This window comes from Hyaena hyaena, unplaced genomic scaffold (assembly GCF_003009895.1).
Source record: "Hyaena hyaena isolate Hyena2069 unplaced genomic scaffold, ASM300989v1 scaffold_55, whole genome shotgun sequence".
Lineage (NCBI taxonomy): Eukaryota > Metazoa > Chordata > Mammalia > Carnivora > Hyaenidae > Hyaena > Hyaena hyaena.
In genome coordinates this window covers 1,594,478-1,616,379 of record NW_024080687.1, presented here as the reverse complement: position 1 = coordinate 1,616,379, position 21,902 = coordinate 1,594,478, and the positions used below count along the sequence as shown (strand labels likewise).

Genomic DNA, 21,902 nt, shown 5'->3' with positions numbered 1-21,902 from the left:
AAGGACTAACATGCTTTTTTAAATCTTAATCCCTATGAGGATATTGTTCCTTCAGTCAGATGTTAACAACTTCCCAAAGATGTCAACATCCTCACCCCCTGAATAAGTGACTTTGTTACCTGCCTAGTAAAAGGAACCTTGCAGGTGTGATAAGATAAGGATCTTGAGATGGGAAGACATGGTCCTGGGTTACCTGGGTGGGCCCAAATTAATGGTAATCAGAAGGTTCTTTATAAGGAAAAGAAAGGACAAAAGATCAGAAAGATTAGAAAAGGCTACACTGTTGCCTCTAAAGGTAGAGAATGGGGCCAAGAGTCAAGGAATGCACTTGGCCTTGAGAAGCTGGAAAAGGCAACGAAAAAGAGTCTCCTTGAGAGTTTCCAGAAGGATCACAGCCCTGCCAACCTATTCTAGACTTCTGACTGCCACAACTGTAAGATAAAACATTTGTAGTAATCTGTTAAAGCAGCTACAGGGAGCTACTCCACCATCTAGTCCGTGAGAACCAATCACATCCCAGCTCATCCTCCATCCATTTTTGGACTCTTACAGCTGAATGGAACTTCTGCATGATTTAACCTCTTCCTCTTTTGGGCTTCGCTGACAGCATTTACTTTGCTCAACAGGAATGTAAGCAAGTATTTGCTTTTCTTATCCCCTTTTTAGATAAGTGATAGAAACCTAATTAAAGTTAGCTTAAACAAAGGGAGAACTTACTGAATCGTGTGAATGGAAAAGCCCAGCGAAGGAGCTGCAGGTAAACTTGGATTCAAGTTTATTGGTATCAGGCTCCATCTCTCGGCTCTGCTTTCTCTACCTTGGCTTTATTCCCAGGTTGACTTTCCATTTACGGTGACAACAGAGGTCACCAGCAGCTGCAACAGGCTTATAGTCTACCTATTTAGCAGCAGCTGCTGAAAGACGGACTCTCAACAGTTTCAACAAAAGTTTCAAGACTGAGTCTTTTTGCTTTGGGGCAAGGGCAGGTCCCCATCACTGAACCAAGTCCTGCAGTCGAGGGAGTGCGATTGGCTCTAATAGGCCAGGCTTGGGGCAGAGTGAGAGTGACCAACTCATCCCAAGTTGCCTGGGACTTTTCTGGTTTCAGCACTAAAAGTCCGGAGCCCCAGACACCTTCAGTTTTGGGCAAATGGGGATAGTTGGTCACCCCAGGCCTCCGTGCTGGAAAGAGGGGAGATGTGCTCAGCCCCAAATGACTCCCATAGACCAACTGTGAAAACAAAGTGGTTTCCTGGAGGAGCCGCCAGAAGAAGAGGACATAAATGTCATATAGGCAAAAGCAACAGAGAGATGTCTTCACCGTTCTCCCTTCTAGATGAGAGATGCCTTGAAGGCTGGGACTGAACTTTACTTATTTGAGTATCTTTTAAAAAACTGAGGTCGTTTCTTTCTACCTAGGCAAGTCTCAAAAGAATTTATCGTGGTACAACTTTATTAAATACTTTGAAAAAATGCCTTTAGAGTGAAGAATGTCAAACATCGAATAGTTCATGATGGATAATACAGATTCACTGTTAACAGGAGCATTTAAGAATATTTACCATCTTACTTGATTGAGGTTATTAAAAAAGCCACCTTTCAGAAAATGGGGTGGGTGGAGTTTTAGTGACACAAACTTTCAAAATCACTGAAGCACTGTGACTCTCCCCGTCCTTTCCACTCCCTATATTAAAGACAAAGCAGGCATTGTGCTTACATCAACATCTAATATATACTAAAAAGTGAAACTTAGAATACCTTCCTAAGTGATTTCAGATTCGATTCACTAGTTTCAGTTTTGTTGCTTAATCAGACTGAGCAGTGGACAGGAATTGTTTTCCTTTGGGCGGGGTGTGGCTTTTCCTGTGAAACTTTTTTTCTGTGACTTCTAACTTCTGACCCATTCCTGCCAGCAATGAATTATGCATCCCAGTTAGGAGTTTAAAAAGAAATAGCTGCATAAAGAGCTATGTCTCTGATCTAGAAAACAGGATTAAAAATTTTTAAGTATTGTATGCTAATGCTAAATCTTGAGTCTAGCAAATGGGGAGAATAAGGGAGAAACTGCCTCTAACAGACTGTTCCCAAACCTGACATTGGCTGTGGAGGCAAAGACTCCAATTGTAATTAGTGTTTGTGAATTTAGCCAAGTCAATTCTCTTTGAGGCTCAACATTCGTTTGTAAATGATGAGTTTAGTTTATTGCTCCTGGCACGTTTCAATCTCTAACCTAAAACGGGTTTAAACTTTCTCCATATCTTAAGATTTATATAAAATTCCTTTTTCAAGGGCACCTGAGCGGCTCACTTGGTTGAGCGTCGGACTCTTGATCTCTGGTTGGGTTGCCATCTTGAGTTTAGTGAGTTCAAGCCCCTTCCCTGTCTCTAAGCTGCACTGAGCCTGCTTGGGATCTCTCTCTGCCCCTCCCCCGACCACATGCTTGGGAACACACTCTCTTTCTCTCTCTCAAAACAAATAAATAAACTTAAAAAAATTCCTTTTTCAAGAGCTGAACTGAAAGAGTATTATAAACGAATGTTATTATTTTGCCAGCAAAATAAAACTATATATATATATGTATATATATATATATCTGAAAATCACTTTGGAAATGAAAACTTTATGATGGTGTTATGTTTTGGTTTATTATCATTAAATCCCTCCGACAAATCTATAGTGTGCTCCTGGGTGGAGTTTCTGCACTTATTCTACCTCCCTCTCATTTGAGAAAAGAAGTTTGGTTTGGGAAAGATCTCAGCTCAAGGTTTGGACTGAATTGATACTTTAGTAATTCCACATTCTTTGCTGGCTTAGATTTGGACATATGACATAATTCTAGTTAACATAACTGAAGGAGATGGTTGCTGGAGGCTTCTGAGACACGGGAAAACAAACCCTAGAAATCACTCCTGTTGCCCAGTGGAGGTGAAAAATGAATTATATGGTTCCTGTTGCTTCTGTTGTATTTATTCCTGGAGGAACCGAACGCTGAGTCTGTTAATAGCCCAGTGGAGAGTTAGAATCTAGCACATGGTGATATTGCTGAGTTGCTTATTTAACCAGTCCCGAAGCCTACCCTGCCTCTGGACTTCTTGTTTCACGAGTTTATAAATATCCTTATTAGTTATGCCCATCTGAAACACGTTTACAGTTGTGGTTGAAATAGTAAATATTTGAAGGATTAATAGAAGCTTGGTGCCAGAAGATCCTTATGAATCATTTTGTCCCCCTTGTTCTCAAGCACGTTGTCTGTAAGAAGGAAACCAGACTGCATAGGACTCCCTGTTCTGACCCCGCCATGTGGGCAGTGGCCATGGATGAAGGGAGCTCTTCTCCCCCCACCCCCCACCAATGCCCATCCAGCTGCTGTCTCTCCTACACATTTGACCTTTGTAGCAGTCGATTTTGTCTTTAAGCAGTCATGCACTTCGTGAAAGAACAAACAGAATATGCACAATCATGTGCTCCAATGCCAGAAAAGTTATTTCCACTACATTGGACATTACATAAATTTCCCCAGAACTCAGACTTTTACTGACCATTGTTCAGGGTGGGGAATGTGTTTTTGCTCATAGTAATGATAATCGCTAACACTTACCACGTGCCAGTACTGTGCTGAGTACTTTACTTGCTTTATCTCATTTATTTGACAGTAACCCAAAGAGCTTGGTGCTGTAAGAGGACTGCTTTTACAGAGGAAGAAATGGAGGCGCAAATAGGTTGAGACCCTGGCCCAAGATTGCTGAGCTGCTGAGTGGCAGAGTGAGTATTCAAATTCGGGTCTGGCAGATTCTCGGGACTGAATTACATGGCCTCTGCTATGCCAGTTCTGACAACCCACGCATCTAAGAAGCCTGATACACCAACGCACAGGCCAGCCTTGAGGTCTGCAACAGAAATGAACTTGTGGAAGTACAAACTGATAATCACTAGAATCCAGCCGGCCCCAAATTATCTCTTGAAGCTACTTGCAGACTCTGGGGGTTTGGTAATGGCTATACTCTAAAGTTCAGACTCATGGTGCAAAACTTAGACCTGAGTTTCTAAGGTCCACTATTGCAGGTTACTAGTCCAGGTACTGGGTTTACACCCAGGAAATCCTCAATGCCTGAAAATATTAACATATGATTCACATTCTTAATTCATTTAATGGGATGTTTGAAAGCACCCACTGGAGCTACAATATTGAATATGAAAGACACTACCCTCGGAGCTTGTATTTTAAAGTGAGAGAAGGCATGAACCAAATGAATCAAAAGTTCCATTAAATTCAATAAACGTTGAGTTGAGTACCTTTTCTACTCCAGGTTCTGTATTTGGCACTGCAAATACAAAGAGAGAAAAGATACTGCCCACTCTTTACTGAGAATACCAGGGTGACCCAAGTGTTAACAAAAAAATCTACTTCTCGTTGGTATTCTCTCTTTCTGGTAGTAAGTTTAAAGTTGCGTTCTTCGGTTTGACAAAGCTTCCAATTAAAGGCAGGAGCACAGTCCCATATGTATCTGTCGAAAGAGGTGCGCATTTCACAGCTGGCTCCCTGCCACAAGAATTGTGTTTCTGTGTTTCTTGTAACCTAACTTGTAAACTGCCCAGTACCCAACGTCGCGTGCAAAGGCGCTCACTCTTCCAGTAAAACGGGTACTTTGGGTACAATCACATCGTATTTATTCCAATTCATTGGAACTGGCTGAAGCTGCTTTAGCCTTGTGCTGGGCCCTGGTGCAGCCAAAGTCGTTTTTCCTGCGGACACCGAAGCAACCAGGTGCACATTAACTAGGGGCGAACTGGGCTTAGCAATAGCCAGGGCCCTTTCCTGGACTCGCTGGGTTTCAGCTCCCCTGAAGGCCACGCAGCCCCAGGATGATATGACAGGGGCGTGGTGGATGATAGGCATGAACCTCTTCGAGGTCCAATGCTAACCCACCGAAGCCGAACTCTTCGGTTGGGGGGGGGGGGTAATCTTATTCTAACCAATCGCAAAGGGAGTTACATTTAGCGCGGCTCCGGCAACCAATCAGGGGAAACGTCTCAGCCCCCGCCGCCTGTCGGGTTCCAGCTGGTTGGCAGCAGGTTCCGCTGTCGCGCGCCGGGCGGCTGCGCACAGTCGGTAGCGGCCCCAGCAAAGCGGTTCTCTGGGAGGTTGGGGCTGTTAACAACCGCGGCTGGAGCGGTCGCCATTGCGCAGGCGCCTTAAGAAGTGTCTCGCGGGTGTCCCTTCGGGTGTCCCTTCGGGTCTCCCTTGGCCCCGAGGACCCACGAGCGCCGGGTTCCGCCAGTGCTGAGTTCCGCGTGCAGGCAGCGGGTGAGTGTGAGCCTAGCGCGCCCGGCCTTCCGTAGGGAAATGCCACCACGTCCTCAGTCGCCAGGGGATTTGACACTAGAGGTGATGGGAACCCCCCCTCCCCCATCTCCCAGCCCCAGGGGAGCTGGCGGGGACGTCTCCGAAGGGACCCGGAGGCGCAGGGACAGAGCTGGGCGCGGCGAGGCAGAGGGCGTGGGGGAGGCGGAACGAGCAGTTGGCAGGTGCTTTGGCATTGGGGGTGGGGGGTGAGGCTGTGGTGTCAAGGGCGGGGAGGGCAGTGGGCTGACCGCGGCGAAGGTGGGCCGCGCTGACAGTGAGGGGAGGCGGGGGGCGGGGCGGGCGTTTGCATCTGTTTAAATATTAGATCACAGTTCATGGTCATTGTATAGTCAAATTTAAGAACTCATTTCCTAGAAAACCAGGCAGCAAAGGTAATATTTACGTGCTTTTTATAGGCTGGACGCCCTGTTAAGCACTCTCGAAACAATGCTTCCTTTTCTCGGTACAGCAACCCTATGAGATAATAGCGTCCCAATATGCAGACGAGGAAATTCCGGCTCAGAGAAGTGAAGAGACGTTCAACATTGAACAGCTAGTGAGAGACAGATTCAGGTTTACACCAGCCCTGACCCCAGAATGCTTTTGCATACTCACCAGGTGATCTGCTGGACCTAAGCCTGCACACCCGCCCAGTGTTATAGGAAGTGAGCTGTTCCGTTTTGATATTATGGTTTTCTTTCCTTTCTTCCTTCCCTCCCCCCTGAAGTTGTTCCAGGCTCTTTTGATGCAATTAAACTCATTTGAAAGCAAGGAGGAGATGTGGGTTTTTTGGTACATTTTTAAAAAAATGTTTTATTTATTTCTGAGAGAGAGAGAGAGAGAATGTGAGCAGGGGAAGGTCGGAGAAAGAGGGAGACACAGAATCTGAAATAGGCTCCAGGCTCAGAGCTAGCTGTCAGTACAGAGCCCGACGTGGAGCACGAACCCACAAACCTTGAGATCATGACCTGAGCCGAAGTCAGATGCTTAACCAACTGAGCCACCCAGGTGCCCCAAGGAGGAGGTATTTTAAGTATTTTAGTATAGCTACAAAATATAATTTGGGAGAAATCTTGATGAGAACACAAGAAACACAAGAAGTAACTGTTTTGAAGATACCTGAAAATTTTGTGTGGGCTTGAACATTGGAGAATAACTTAGAATCCTAGAATTTTTAAGACTGATAAAATCTTCTAGAGAGTATTTGTGTTTTTTCTTTAGAACACTGAGAAAATAATAATAATCTAGAGGAAATCATCAAAGTTCCCCCGGTTCATAGACAATAATGCTATTTTATTTTAAAGCTGTATAAAAGCTTAATTATACATATTTGTAAAGTCTTTAGAATAGGGCTGTTATATTACAGAGCAGATGACAAGCTAATGGTGATGAAAGTCTTTCACCGTTTCTTGTAACTGTTACACTCTCCACTCCCAACTTGCCACGGGCTAAGAATGCCAGTAGGAATTGCCTGACATACATTCCACCCAGGTAAAAAATCACCCTAGATGACATTGAGCGTGGTCTGTCCCCTGAACTGACAGCTACTTACTACTTCTGATTGCTCTTGGGAGTGGGAGTATAGTGCAGTTGAGTCTGCTTTGTTTCTTCTCTCTGCTATTTTTATGGTTTGAAAAATTTCAGAATTTTCCTCAAAGTTTAGTAATATATAACACCTAGTGATCTTGAGTTCTTGAAAATTACTTGAGACCTTGTCACTGGTATTTTGTTGATATTAGATTGATACCCTGTGTTAGAATGAAACAGAATGCAGTATGCGTCGATATGGATGCTGTTAATGAAAGATACTGTGGCATGAAAAGCTTTGGTAATCGTTTGGAGTTTATTACTAGTTTTGTCAACTTGCTGTTACTAGACTTGTAAACTGGTTGAGGGCATGAATTAGTAAGTGCATAATAAAGCTACTAAATTGCTTTCTGAGCTTGGCCAGTCACTGGACTTCAGCTCCATTATATTGAAAAAGAAGGGGTCTGACTAAATTGTTTCCAGTTATTTTACAGTTGCACAATAATTCTGCCCTTCATACTACAGACTTTCTCCTACCGTAACAGCTTTGTAACTGGGATGGATAAAGGGAAACTAAATTTGAAAGCCTGTCCTGTACACTGAATGCATCCTCATTTCACAAACACTGAAACTAAATCTGAGAGAAGTTAAGTCTGCCTACACTTGCCCATCTACTAAATGTGAGCTCGAGCTCTGGGATCTTTTTGATTTCAGCACCTACAATCTTTCTACTCCCTGCTTCTAAGCCTGGGGACAAGGATCCAAACAGTCTGTGAACACAGTCCTGAGCCCCAGGATAAATAGCATGTGTACCTTGAGCATCATTTTCATTCAAGAATTGGAGAAGAAAGATTTTGATTTATATTTTTAGATAGAGGGTCCGACACAGGTTTTCGTTTTGCTGTTGTTTTGCATTTGGAAGGTGGTATAAAACATTTTCATGTTTTTAAAAATTTTTTTAATGTTTATTTCTGAGAGAGAGATAGAGACAGCGTGAGCAGGGGAGAGTCAGAGAGAGAGGGAGATGCAGAATCTGAAGCAGGCTTCAGGCTCTGAGCTAGCTGTCAGCACAGAGCTTGAAGCGGGGCTCGAACCCATGAACCGTGAGATCATGATCTGAGCTGAAGTCGGACACTCAACCGACTGAGCCACCCAGGCGCCCCAAACATTTTCATGTTAAAATACCGCAGGTCTGGGGCACCTGGGTGGCTCAGTCTGTTGGGTGTCCGATTTTGGCTCAGGTCATGATCTCATGGTTTGTGAGTTCGAGCCCCGCGTCCGGCTCTGTGCTGACAGCTCGGAGCCTGCAGCCTGCTTCGGATTCTGTGTCTCCCTCTCTCTTTCTCTCTGCCCCTCCCCTGATCACTCTCTGTCTCTCTCTCAAATATAAACATTAAAATTAAAAAAAAAAAAACAATAACACTGCAGGTCTGTATTATGGAGTACAAATTTCACATAATTTTGGAGGTACAATGAGACATCAAAGATGTTTCCTGTTTTCTGGCAGGACAGTTCAGATGCTTTTAAGATTACAGTTTCATTCCCTCTTTTGTTGTTGTTGTCGTTAATATAATAGTTTTATTGAAATGTAATTCACACATTATCCAGTTCACTCATTTAAAGTGTACAGTTTTGGGGCGCCTGGGTGGCTTAGTCGGTTAAGCGTCCGACTTTCGCTTAGGTCATGATCTCGCGGTTCGTGGGTTCGAGCCCCGCGTCGGGCTCTGTGTTGACTGCCAGCTCAGAGCCTGGAGCCTGTTTCAGTCTGTGACTCCCTCTCTCTCTGACCCTCCCCTGCTCACGCTGTCTCTCTCTCTCCCTCCTTGAAATAAATAAAAAATAAATAAATAAATAAAGTGTACAGTTTTATGGAGTCATAGAGCCATCACTACAGTCAAGGTTAGACTGCTTTTCATTGCCCCAAAAAGGAACCTTATGCCCATTGGAATTTACTCCTCATTTCTCCCCAACCCCTTGCCCCAGGCACTGCTAATGAACTTTCCATCTCTAAGCGATTTGCTTATTCTAGATATTTCCTCTAAAAAGTCCTTTGAGATCTTTTGTGAGTGCCTTCTTTCACTTAGCATAATGCTTCCGGGTTTCTCCAAGTGGTAGCATACATAGCACTTCATTCCTCTCTATTAGTGTCAAATAATATTCCATTGTATGGATATGCCACATTTTCTTTATCCCATCACTTACTGGGCATTTGAGTTGTTTCCACTTCTTGCCCCTTACAAATGTTGTTGCTTTGAACATCTGTGTATAAGTTTCAGTGTGAACAGATGTTGTCATTTCTCTTGGGTATACAGCAGTAGTAGAATTTCTGGGTAATAGGGTAATCCTTGTTAAACTTTTAAAAAACTGCAAGAATGTTTTCCAAGTGGCTCTACCATTTTCCATTCTCACAAGCGTTGTATAAAAGTTCTAATTTCTTTACATCCTCACGAACACTTGTTATTATCTTTTTTATTCTATCAGTCCAAGTGGGTCTGAAGTGGCATTTCATTGTGGTTTTGATTTCATTTCCCTGGTGACTAATGATGTTAAACATCTTGGGGCACCTGGGTGGCTCAGTCGGTAAATGTCTGACTTCTTGGCTCAGGTCATGATCTCATGGTCCCTGAGTTCGAGCCCCATGTCAGGCTCTGTGCTCACAGCTCAGGGCCGGGATCCTACTTCGGATTCTGTGTCTCCCTCTCTCTGCCTTTCTCCCACTTGTGTTCTGTCTGTCTGTCTGTCTCTCTCTCTCTCAAAAATAACTAAACATTAAAAAAGTTAAAAAATAATAAACAAAAAAACCCCATCTTTTCATGTGCTTATGGGCTCACCTTTAGAGAAACGTCTTTTCAGATCCTTTGCTCATTTTTTAACTGGGTTGTTTGACTTTGTATTTTTAAGTTGTTATAGTTTTTTTTTTATATATATTCTAGTTCCAAATCACTTAACAGATAGATGATTTACAAATATTTTCTTCTATTCTGTAGGTTATCTTGTCTTTTCTCTTCTTTCATGGTATCCTTTAAAGGACAAAAGTTTTTAATCTCAATTTAGTCCAATTTATTTATTCATTTATTATTATTTTAGGGGGAGGGGTCACTTTTGCTTTTGGTGTTATACCTAAGAAGAAGGCTTTGCCTAACCCAAGGCCATGGAGATTTACTCCTATATTTTCTTCTAAGAGTTGTATAGTTTTAGCTCTTACTTTTGGTCCCTGAGCCATTTGTAGCTAATTTTGGTGTATGGCATGAGCTGAGGGGTCCGGATTTATTCTCTGGCATGTGGGTATCTAGCTGTCCCAGCACCATTTATTCTCAGAGATAGATAACTCTGCCGAAAAAGGCTTAGGCATACTATGATCTTCTGTTTGTAGTAACTCCTTGATGGGCTTAGTGTTGAAAACAAGACTTTACAGTGTGTGGCTCTAAAGCACAGCATTACAAAGACGTTTCGGCGTTGTAGGACAGAGTTAAAGCACGCCTCTGTTTGTTCTTTCAGGACGCTGGCCTGATTCATAACTTTGATTATTTATGCTCCTATGGTGAGTATTATAGATCTGAAAAATGTAAAGCCCTTTTCCCTTGATGTGTGGCACGTATATATGTAAATTTTTGTGGGCATATACTTAGTAACATTAGATATGTATTGAATGGTTTTTTAATTTTTTTAATGTTTTATTTATTTCTGAGAGAGAGGAAGCAGGAGCAGGGGAGGATCAGAGAGAGAGAGGGAGATACAGAATCTGAAGCAGGCTCCAGGCTCTGAGCTGTCAGCACAGAGCGTGACGCGGGGCTTGAACCCATGAACCGTGAGATCGTGACCTGAGCCGAAGTTGGATGCTTAACCAACTGAGCCACCCAGGTGCCCCTTGAATGGCTTTTTAAAAAAATAACCTAAAAGAGTGGTGGGGCAAGACTTCACGTGCAGGAGGAAGCTTCAGGGTGTTTGGAAGCATGCACCGTTACTGAAGAGCTGTTACAGGCCACGTAGAGCTCCTCAGATAAATGGCTGTTCTCTTTTACACGTCTTTGTAGTACATTTCAGGCAGATTGTGATGGTGAAATGTGGTAAAAGGAAAGTAAGGTTGGCAATCATTTCTGTACCTGTTTCATAGTAATGCGTGTGTGGGGTGGGCCTGGGCCCTGCAGGGGCTTGACCCCTGGGCTGGAGTGTTATATCTGCACGGGAATGCTTGGAACATTTTTTTTGTGCGAGCATCCCGATCAGAGCCATACCCAGGAAAGATGAGGTTGGGAGCAGGTACTGGGGGAGAAAGGGGAAGGTGAATAAGCTAGGAGGTCAGTGACAGGAGGTGCTAACGGCTTTAAGAAGAACGGCCGGGCCGCCGCAGAGATGGGAGAGGACGGGAAGCTGCTCAGAGTGCTGGCTCCTGGCTTTTCCCCGGGCCTGACCGAGCCGGAATTTTCTAGGTGTGAGGGCTGGGCAGCTGCACTTGTAACGAGCTTCCCTCCATGATGTTTAGGTCTCCTGTGCTGTCATAGACGCTATGCAGACAGAACTGACAAGGCTGGAGCCACATGCTTTGTCAGGGCAGCTCTGTATGAGACAACGGGGAAGCCCTTTTACAGGACTGGGAAGCTGAGGAACGGAAAAAGATGTGGAGGTGCGGACAGTGCATTGGGTTTGGCACGTACCAGACCTGGCTTGCCAGAACCGCCTGTGCGGTGGGATTGCTGGGACATGTAAACTGGTTACTGGGGGAAAGAGCCAGGGCAGTAAATCCTGTTTCTAAAACATGTGTTTAAGAGTGTCTTTAAGGTACTGTGGCACTTGTTTGCTGTGTCCGTTGACTCTTCTGGAAACACACACCTGTGCATGGGAACGTAGCCATACTGTAGAGAAAACAGGGACTCCGCTAAGTCCAGCTTGCATGGAGACCTGCCACCCCCCCAACCCCCCCGGCCAGTTCTGAGATTGCTGGAGTCCCGGGCAGCAGCCTGCACAGTGTCGTCGTGTGGCCGCACTTGTACGGATGGTCCGGGTTGGGGGGATGAGTTGCGCATGAATGCTCGGTCAGGGGCACCAAATACCGAGTGGGAAGAGACATGCTGTGTCTGTCTCGCTTCTTGAGAGTTGGTACTGCTGAGCTGCGGCCAGGGCTGTGTCTGTGCAGAGTGTCTCTTAACTCTGGTCTTCGGAGCAGTGGCTTGATTTTGTCATGGTGTACTGCTTTTGGTCTCGTGGACGGCATCGGCGACAGATGGTGTGTGCACCAGCACCCAGAAGGCAGCCCCACTCCAGTTAAAGTGGTAGGTGTTTCAGACCCAGAGAGCCTCATTAATGAGATTCTGTGCCTTTTTGGTCTTTGCAGTCGTTAAGTCCCTGGTTCCGAGAGGGTGACAGCTTCAGTCAACAAACGTTTGAATGACTGCATGTAAAAAGATCATCTACCCGGTGTGTTTGAAGGAAAGAAAGTCTCTGTCTTCAAGTAATCGCGGTTTATTTGGGAGAAAGAACAACACACAACCGATGGCTCATGCATGAACTTAATCATCATGTGAGCTCACTGCTGCTTATGCCTGGGACCTCTAGCTTCATATCCCCGCGGCCATCCCTTGGGTCTTCTTACTCTGAAATAATGAATTTGCTCACCTCACTCTGACCACAGCCTCACAGCCTTGCAGCTGCCATCAAAACTTCCAGTCCAGGGGCACCTGGGGGGCTAGTCGGTTAAGTACCAACTTCAGCTCAGGTCATGATCTCCCAGTTGGTAGGTTCGAGCCTGGAATAGGGCTCTCTGTTACACAACAGAGCCTGCTTCCGATCCTCTGTCCCCGCCTCTCTCTGCTCCTCTCCTACTCATGTGCACATGCTCTCTCTCTCTCTCAAGATAAATAAACTAAAAAAAAAAAAGAACCTCTAGTCCAGGAGCCTCTCCACCTCATACGTGTATATCAGCTTCACCTCAAGTGCCGCAGGTCAGACTTTAGCCACTCCTTAGGATAGTCAGCGGCCTTCATTACACTTCAGTTTCTGGCAGAATCTCACCGCGCAGGCAGGACCAGCTGCCTGTTTGCTCAGGCCTGTGGCAGGGCCGCCGAAGGGCTGGAGAAAACCGACCAACAGTGTCTCTAACAGCTCATGACACCCACGGTCAACTGACCACCAGTCCTTACTGTTTCCCTGAACTCTCTCCCCTTCTCCACATTGGCCATTTGAGACTTTCTCTGGGTCTCCCAAACCTTCGAACCTTTCACCAAACTGCTCCCTCTCAGGAATCGCCCCTGCCTCTTGGAACACAGAGAATGTAGCTCCCTTCAACCCCAGCCCTCACACCCGTTAGCTAACTTAATAGCCTTTGATCCCTCTCTCTCCTGTTACAATGAAAAAGATATCCCCTCCATCTAAAGTGAACCATCCTACTTGATTCACCTACCCTGTCTTCTTTTTTAATTTATTTTTAAAATGTTTTATTTATTTCTGAGAGAGAGAGAGAGAGAGAGAGCGTGAGCAGGGAAGGGTCAGATAGAGGGAGACACAGAATCTGAAACAGGCTACCGGCCCTGAGCTGTCAGCACAGAGCCGAATGCGGGGCTCAAACCCACGAACTGTGAGATCATGACCTGAGCCAAAGTCGGATGCTTAACCGACTGAGTCACCCAGGCGCCCCTACCCTGTTTTCTTAAGGATCAAAGATGATAGAGACTGAAGACAGGGAGATTTATTATGGGAAAGCTGTTTTTATAATCAGTGGATTGTTGGAAAAAAAATAATGAAAAATCAGGAGAGCTCTGAGCCTGGGGTACTAGGGAGAATAATTATGTTCTTGATAGCAAAAAGGAAGTTTAAGGGCTATGGTGATGAAAGTTATTTCAGCAGCTGTTGGATTTCTTCAGAAGTTAGCGTGGCATCCAAGTCCCTATAGGCATCGTCTGTCTGTCAGCCTCATGTAAATACTAGGAATGGATCTTTTTCTCAAGTAATATTTACTTCTTATCCTTCTTTTCCTGCTGGTATTTTCAAAAGAAACTGGTGCTGAGCCAGTATGGTAGCATTTCCACCACCTATTTCTGTGGGTTAAAAGGAACTTGGGGGGTGGATGCCTGGGTGGCTCAGTCAGTTGAGCGTCTGACTCTCGATATTGGCTCGGGTAATGATCTCAGGGTCTTGACATCAAGCCCCACTTCAGGTTCTGTGCTGATAGCATGGAGCCTGCTTGGGATTCTCTCTCCCTCTCTCTTTCTGCCCCTTTCCTGCGTTCACACATGTGTGCTCTCTCTCTCTCTCAAAGTAAATAAATAAACATTAAAAAAATAAAAGGAACATAGAGTACCCATCATTAAACTGGAAAAATAATCTCCTTCTCTGGAGCCCCCGAAGGCTTGGTATTATTTCTGTTTTGTGCAAAAGGATCATTTTTCTTTCTTCGTCTGTTCTTTTTTATTAAGTCTTTTTAAAGTAATCTCTATACCCCACATGGGACTTGAACTTATACCCCGAGATCAAGAGTTGCATGTTCACCGAGTGAGCCAACCAGGCACCCCTGTTCTTATTAAGTCTTTAAGATAATTTCTGCTACTACAGACAAGCGAGGCCACCAAACCCGAGTATCTGTGTGGGATGTAAGAGCGGTCCATATCCCTTTCAGAGCATGAGGGCTGGAGCGGGACATACATAAATAGGAAAATGGACAAGTAAAGCCAGTTCCCCGCCCATCCCCCTCCCCCAGTTTTAGCTTTATTCAATTATCCTTGAGTAAGTGGTGTTATTTAATTTTAAGTAGGTATAAAACTGGTATGTAAACAGTTTATAAATGTTGATTCTCTTCTCCTGATGGCTAAACTGCTGAAACATAATCCAAATCAAAACAGCACTTCCACTTATGAACTGTGTTTTTATATTTTAGGAACCCTGATTGCTCTCCTTCAACACATTCATTATGAAGTTATTAGTAATACTTTTATTTTCTGGACTTATAACTGTTTGTAGCAGTAACTCTTCCCATAGTTTGCCACCCAGGTTACTACTGGTATCCTTTGATGGTTTCAGAGCTGACTATCTACAGAACTATGAATTTCCTCATCTCCAGAATTTTATCAAAGAAGGAGTCCTGGTGGAACATGTTAAGAATGTTTTTATCACAAAAACATTTCCAAACCACTACAGTATTGTGACAGGCTTGTATGAAGAAAGCCATGGCATTGTGGCTAATTCCATGTATGATGTAATCACAAAGAAACACTTTTCTGACTTTGATGACAAGGATCCTTTTTGGTGGAACGAGGCAGTACCTATTTGGGTGACCAATCAGCTTCAGGAAAACAGATCAAGTGCTGCTGCTATGTGGCCTGGTACTGATGTGCCCATTCACAATACCACACCCTCCTATTTTATGAATTACAGCTCTTCAGTGTCATTTGAGGAGAGACTAAATAATATTACCACTTGGCTCATCAATTCGAATCCACCAGTCACCTTTGCAACACTCTACTGGGAAGAACCAGATGCAAGTGGCCACAAATATGGGCCCGAAGATAAAGAAAACATGTACAGAGTGTTGAAAGACATAGATGACCTTATTGGTGAGCTTGTCCACAAACTCAAGGTGCTAGGATTGTGGGAAAGTCTTAATGTGATTATTACAAGTGATCATGGGATGACCCAGTGCTCTAAGGAGAGACTGATAAACTTGGACCTCTGCATTGATAATTCAAGCTACGCTCTTGTAGATTTGACTCCAGTTGCTGCTATCCTTCCTAAAATAAGTAAGTAAACTTTCAGCTGAGGGATATTTGGGAAGGGGGCAATTGAACTAGGAGGGTGTGTGAAAGAATGAAGCTCTGGCTTTTTGTAGTGTAGTATCATAATTCTTAAACTTGCTCAGGGTGAGATTCTGTGTTTGTCCCCTTAATGTACAAGTCTTTAAGCAGTTAGCTTAGGGTTCACATTCAAAGAGATTATTTCTCTGCTTTTTGATTTATTTCTTAATTATTCACGCTAATGGAAAAAGACATTTATGTCCTTAAAAAACGTCTTGGATGTTTGTATGAGATACACTGTTTATCCACTGATCTTAGAATTAGTAATAATATGTAATTAGTTTATGTTTTCTTAGGAAGCTATATATGAATATTGTCCCCTCTTGTATACAAGTCTACCAGAGAGAGTCACAAAATGAAAAAAGAGATATGTGAATGCTTGGAAACACAGAGGTGTGTGTGTGTGTGTGTCCCCAACAATGTCACATAATTGTTATTGCTCTGATTTTTTAAGAATTAAAAGTGATTTAATAGATGGCATTGTTCAGAATTTATTTCTAGTTATTTTAGTTTGAAATCTTTTCTTTCCTTAGCAGTCAATTGTGATTTGTTTTCCTTTACTGCTTCCTTTTTCTTCCAGATACAACAGAGGTTTATAACAAACTGAAAGCCTGCAACCCTCACATGAATGTTTACCTCAAAGAAGACATTCCTGCCAGATTTCATTACCAACATAATAATCGAATTCAGCCTATTATTTTGGTTGCTGATGAAGGCTGGACAATTGTGTTAAATAAATCATTACTGAAATGTAAGTATTTAGGATATTTCTGTTGTATCTTGGGAATAGATCACTCATTGGGACATACTTCTGTTAACAGGGTGCTTTGATTTAGAGATGTCAACACTGTGTAATCAGTTCACTTTTTGACTGGATAATTCATAGGTTTTCATCCAACAGCAATTTAAAACCATATTTCACCTTTAGAGAAGAGGTGGGTGACCTTAAGGGCAAAGGTGTAGGCATACTCTCTTACCCACGCTGCGGTTACTTTCAGCGACATTCCAGGTTGGCTTTCTTGATTTGTATAAAATGGGAGAGAAGTAAAGAAGTGGTAAAAGGGGGGAGATTCGACCGTTCAGATGCCTTTTTATTTTTTGAGTGCATTAATAAACATCGTCCCAGTAACCTGAAGTCTTTCCCCAATGATGAAATCACTTCCTTGAGTGCTATTGCTCTTTGGCACGCTGGGAAAGATCCAGAAGGTAAACAAGCAAAAACCTACCAAGTACCCAAAACAGGTGTGTCAAAATCTCTCCTAAAGCTAAGGAAATAATAGGGGAATAGTTACAGGTCTCTCCTGAACCAAAGCTTATTTATCCATATGTTAAGTTCAATTTCAATGCTTTTTAAAAAAATTGGTTTCATAGTCTGTAGCAGGAGTCAGAAAACTTCTGTAAAAGACCAGAGAGTAAATATTTGGTTGTATAGGCCAACTGGCCTCCATGTCAGCTACTCAGTTCTGCCTTTGTTAACAGGAAAGTAGCTGTAGATATTACATAAACTGACATGGGGTGGGGGGGGAGGGTTTGCAGTGAAATTTTTTTTTACAAATAGTTTATTATCAAATTGGTTTCCACATAACACCCAGTGCTCATCCCCACAAGTGCCCTCCTCCATGCCCATCTCCCCTCTCCTCCCCACATCCATCAGTCGTCAGTTTCTCAGCATTCAATGCAGTGAAATTTTGTTCACAAAAACAGAAGACTAAATTTGGCCAGGGGCTGTCACGTGCAGACCCCTGATCTATAGCACATCAGAAGCTTCAGACAAGGATAAGACTAATGGTTATTGGAATTTATATGTTCTTTATACTTATATACTCACTATTGAAAACTGAGAAAATACAGAAAAGTTTAGAAAAGAGGGGAAAAAAATATCCATTATCCCTCCATACAAAGGTATGGGCAGATGTTAATTGTGGGAATTTCCCCCTTCTATACCTTTTTGCTATTGCATATACATGTACATTTTTATACTCTTGAAATCGTAATATCTATATATAGAGTTTTATTGTTTTTATTATATTGATCACATGCATTATTCTTATTATGAAATATTTCAAACATAAAATTAAAGGGTAATGTAACAAAAACTGATACACCTTCCACTTGGTCATTTGCACTTCATATGAAAGCAGGAGCTTAGTATGTTAAAAGGGAATATTTGCCAAAATAAAGCCCAAAACTGAGATTCCAGTATTGGGGTCATATTAGGGACTGTCATATCATGTTAGATTTGGAGTTACAGGTTGGTGATCTGGTTAGACTTCACAGTCAGTACAAGAATCCCTTCTGTAATATTCTCAATTACGTGGCCATGCAGATGTTAAAGTGTTCATTAGCTGTCAGTAAGTCAGGTGTATATTATATAATCCTGTTTCTTAGCACAGGAAGAACTGACATAGGTAAGGCTGCCGATTCATTTCTTCCCCATTTCCTGGATGTACTCACTTTTGCTCTCTCCGGTTATTTGGACCCTCAGCCCACCCACTCTTTTTCTTTTATAATCACTAATGCTCTTTGCATGCAAACAGTGCTGGAAATTGACAGTTGAAATAAGTGGGGCCAGAACTGAAAGACAGATACCTCAGGTCAAGAAACAGTTTTAAAGTCTCAGGTCATGACCAGTTGGAAAAAGGGGTGTATGTATGAAATGAGGGGACATGGCTGAGTTGAAAAAAATAGAAAATTTTATTTCTAGCCCCCATCGGGTCCCATTATTCAGAATTTCAAAGGATGGGAATTACACTGGCAAGAATCAGTATATTTACATTAGAAGCAAGTTATTTTGTAATAGAAAGATCATTCTTTCTGTTAAGTGCTAACATAATTTTTGTTCTTTTTTCAGTAGGTGACCATGGTTATGATAATTCTTTGTCCAGTATGCATCCGTTTCTAGCTGCCCACGGTCCTGCATTTCACAAAGGCTACAAACACAACACAATTAACAGTGTGGATATTTATCCAATGATGTGCCACATCCTGGGATTAAACCCACGTCCCAACAATGGAACTTTCAGTCATACTAAGTGTTTGTTAGTTGACCAGTGGTGCATTAATCTCCCGGAAGCCATTGGAATTGTTATCGGGGCGCTCTTAGTCTTAACCACGCTAACGTGCCTCATAATATTCATGCAGAATAGACTGTCTGTACCCCGTCCATTTTCCCGACTTCAGCTGCAAGAAGATGATGATGACCCCCTAATTGAGTAGCATGTGCTGGAGTTTCTACAGAGTATCTTTGATTAGTCACGAAACCAAGGATACATTCAAGGGATGGTGTTATAACTATGAAAAATCTCCTCTGAAAGACAGAGAACTTAGACCAAGCATGCTAGAGTTATTCTGTTTTTCCTTGTGTTTTGTTTTGGTGCATCAGATAATACAAAAAACCCTGACCATAGTAAAAGTTGCTAGTAAATGGTTAGTCAACACCACCTCTTTCTCTAACTAGAAACCTTTTTTTAAGAAAAATATTGCCTCTGCCTTTTTTTTTTTTTTGCAATGAAGATTTGACATAGTTTTGAACAAAAACATACCCAAATTTAGTAGGCATGCTTTTCTAATAAATTTTTATACTTGTAACTGAAACAACAGAAATCTTTTTGCAATTAGTGGATTTTATGTATCAGGAAGGAAAAGTTTTCTATATTTTTATATTTATTAACTTTAATAGAATTTGTATCCTATGTAAACCTGTGACATAGGAAAACCTCTGTGATGGTTAACAAAACTGGTTAAGCAGGCAGGACAGATCTAGCATATGAAGAAACGCTTTTTAAGAAAAGCTACTCTAGAACACAAAACAAAGACCATGTGATACAAAACCCAAGTCTTCACCATTGTGTCTTTGTTAAGACCTGTAAACTGTTGGAGCCTCAAAAGATATCTTTTGAAGATTGTTGCTAATAAGAAATTAAGAAAATAGAATTGCTTTCCTCTATTTGTGCTTAATGCCTTTATGTAAGCTATTCATTTGTGTGCGTGTATGTGTCTCTGTGCAAGTGTGTTTGTGTGATGAGTATGCAGACTCCCTGGGACTTAGAGAAAGTGTCAGAGGTAGGCTCACTTCCCCAGAACATGGCTCTCAGGAGAAGGGTATATTTGCACTTCCTATTTGTTTACTTTCTTCTGACTCACAAGCTAAAATCCTAACTGAAAAAAGCTCATCAGTTTTTGTTGCCATTTTTTACTTTCTCATGTTATCTTAACCAGAGGTATCCAAGTCTTGCAGCAAAATTTGTGATCTGAATACAAATCTGGTTTCAGTTGGGTCAGAATGAGAAAGAGAGATTTTGATATCTACCTTTGGGACATTATGCCTCACGGAATTTGGTATCTTTTGATCTTTTCCACTATTCAGATGTTAAAAGTGGCAGAAGAAACTCTTAAGCTCTGTTAACCTTCTGTAGCCTGAGTGCTGCCTCTGATTTTCTTCAGTGTTTGGTTCGTAGAAATAATCACTCTGCTCCTAATTTTGCAAACATACCTGTTCAGAGCCAAGCATCTGCTGTGAAGAACGGCTGTCCTACCTTGCCAGGTGGTACTTTCTAATAAGAATTAATATGCAGAAAGTGAGTTGTGGTAAACTAGATTGTATCTGTTACAGGAAAAACTGGATTTGAGAACCATCCATTGGGACCCGAGGCAAGCCATTAGCAGTGTGATCTTCAAAGTTCTGACAATATGAAAGAAACTAGATCACTGCCTTTCAGATAAAAATAAATTATCCACAGTAAATATGCAGCCCAGTTAAGTGTTGATCTTTTAGGATGGTAAAGAACAGTGCTGCCAGTCATCAAACATGTAATTCACCCAGTTTGGTCACTGCTAATTTTGTGATCCTAGCATTTGACACCTATTGTTTGGGGAGGTGCCTGAGAAGCATTTGTAGCCTGCACAAATAGTCCATGCTATAGGTCCGAAGTTGACTGTATTAAAAACAGCATCATAAATACATGAAATAAAACCAATAGGACTAATTTTGCTTTCTGGCAGATTTTTTTTGATTTTTTTCCTCACATAAAAGTTATCCTAAAAGGTAATAGTATTTTTTCTGAACAAAATAAAAATTTCTATTTCAATTTCCATTAAAAGAAAAAAAACAAAACAGATGAGAACAGTCACATTTAAAACAGTGGACACGTTTTGAAGTATCTAAAATAGTAAAATATTATATACGAGCTCAGTAGAGCTTGGTCCCTGCAATGCCATGAGTTTTAGTGATTGCCTTCATTTGACTGGTGGTTATGAGTTTCGGAAATCTATACCCAGCATCCAGCCTGTGAGTGGATTTCATATAGGATGGAAGAGGCAGGAATGTCCCGTCAGTGTCCTAACCTCTTGAATAAGACATTTACATTATCTGTCTTGTCTTTCATTCCATTCTCAAAATATTAATCAACATTGTAAAATTTTTAATGTACATATGCTGATGGGACAAAACAGTATTTAATCAAAGAGATGTTTATATATTACATTGAACTTTGTGTTAATTCATTTGTATCTTTAAAAAATTCTCATTGTTCGGGGCGCCTGGGTGGCTTAGTCGGTTAAGCGTCCGACTTTCGCTTAGGTCATGATCTCGCGGTTGGTGGGTTCGAGCCCCGCATCGGGCTCTGTGCTGACTGCCAGCTCAGAGCCTGGAGCCTGCTTCAGTCTGTGACTCCCTCTCTCTCTGACCCTCCGCTGCTCACGCTGTCTCTCTCTCTCCTAGAAATAAATAAAAATATTAAAAAAAAAAATTCTCATTGTTCAAGCCAATGACTCCTCTCGTGCATTGAGAAATTCTTTTAGCAGAGCTAGCCTTTTACACTAAGGTTCTGGTGTGTATTTTGTTAAATCACGGACTCATATCCTGACGTGGTTTCTGGGTGATAGAAAGCATTTGGCTCCAGGAAACATTTAACTGTTAAGGACAACAATCCTCAAAGGTAATAGGAATACTGTTTATGACGTGGTTTTTGTTAATTCCGTGAGCGAATTCGGAGTAAGGACATTTACGCGTTGCTAGTAGAGAGATGAGCGTAGCTGCCTCCCAGAGTCAGTACTTACGAGGGCGGTTCTGCTGCTGTTACTAAGGTGCAGGTTCTTCCGGTAAACATGAACAGAATTCTAATAGAAATGATTTCAGTGCTCTGTACTGTAGGCTCTGTGCTATTGTTTCATCAAGCTTGATATAAGAACTGAAAGATAAATTATCGGAATATTAAAGAATTAAAAATGCCTTTGCCTTGTTGTTGGGTGTT

General features: G+C 42.3%; 1 protein-coding gene across 5 annotated transcripts; it reads left to right on the top strand.

Moving 5' to 3' along the window:
* Nucleotides 1-456: 456 nt before the first annotated feature.
* Nucleotides 457-20,768, top strand: ENPP4 (ectonucleotide pyrophosphatase/phosphodiesterase 4). 5 transcript variants are annotated; one of them, XM_039231118.1, is made up of 5 exons: nt 457-630; nt 3,654-3,762; nt 14,739-15,597; nt 16,232-16,402; nt 18,503-20,768. In XM_039231118.1, the coding sequence occupies exons 3-5, from the start codon at nt 14,772-14,774 to the stop codon at nt 18,865-18,867; spliced, it is 1,362 nt and encodes a 453-aa protein (XP_039087049.1). In that variant the 5' UTR covers nt 457-630; nt 3,654-3,762; nt 14,739-14,771; the 3' UTR covers nt 18,868-20,768. The 5 variants fall into 5 exon arrangements, with proteins under 5 accessions (XP_039087049.1, XP_039087051.1, XP_039087048.1 ...); XM_039231120.1 differs by lacking the exons at nt 457-630; nt 3,654-3,762 and adding exons at nt 5,084-5,305; nt 12,204-12,389 and having other exon boundaries at nt 15,236-15,597; XM_039231117.1 differs by lacking the exons at nt 457-630; nt 3,654-3,762 and adding exons at nt 5,084-5,305; nt 12,204-12,389.
* Nucleotides 20,769-21,902: the final 1,134 nt, after the last annotated feature.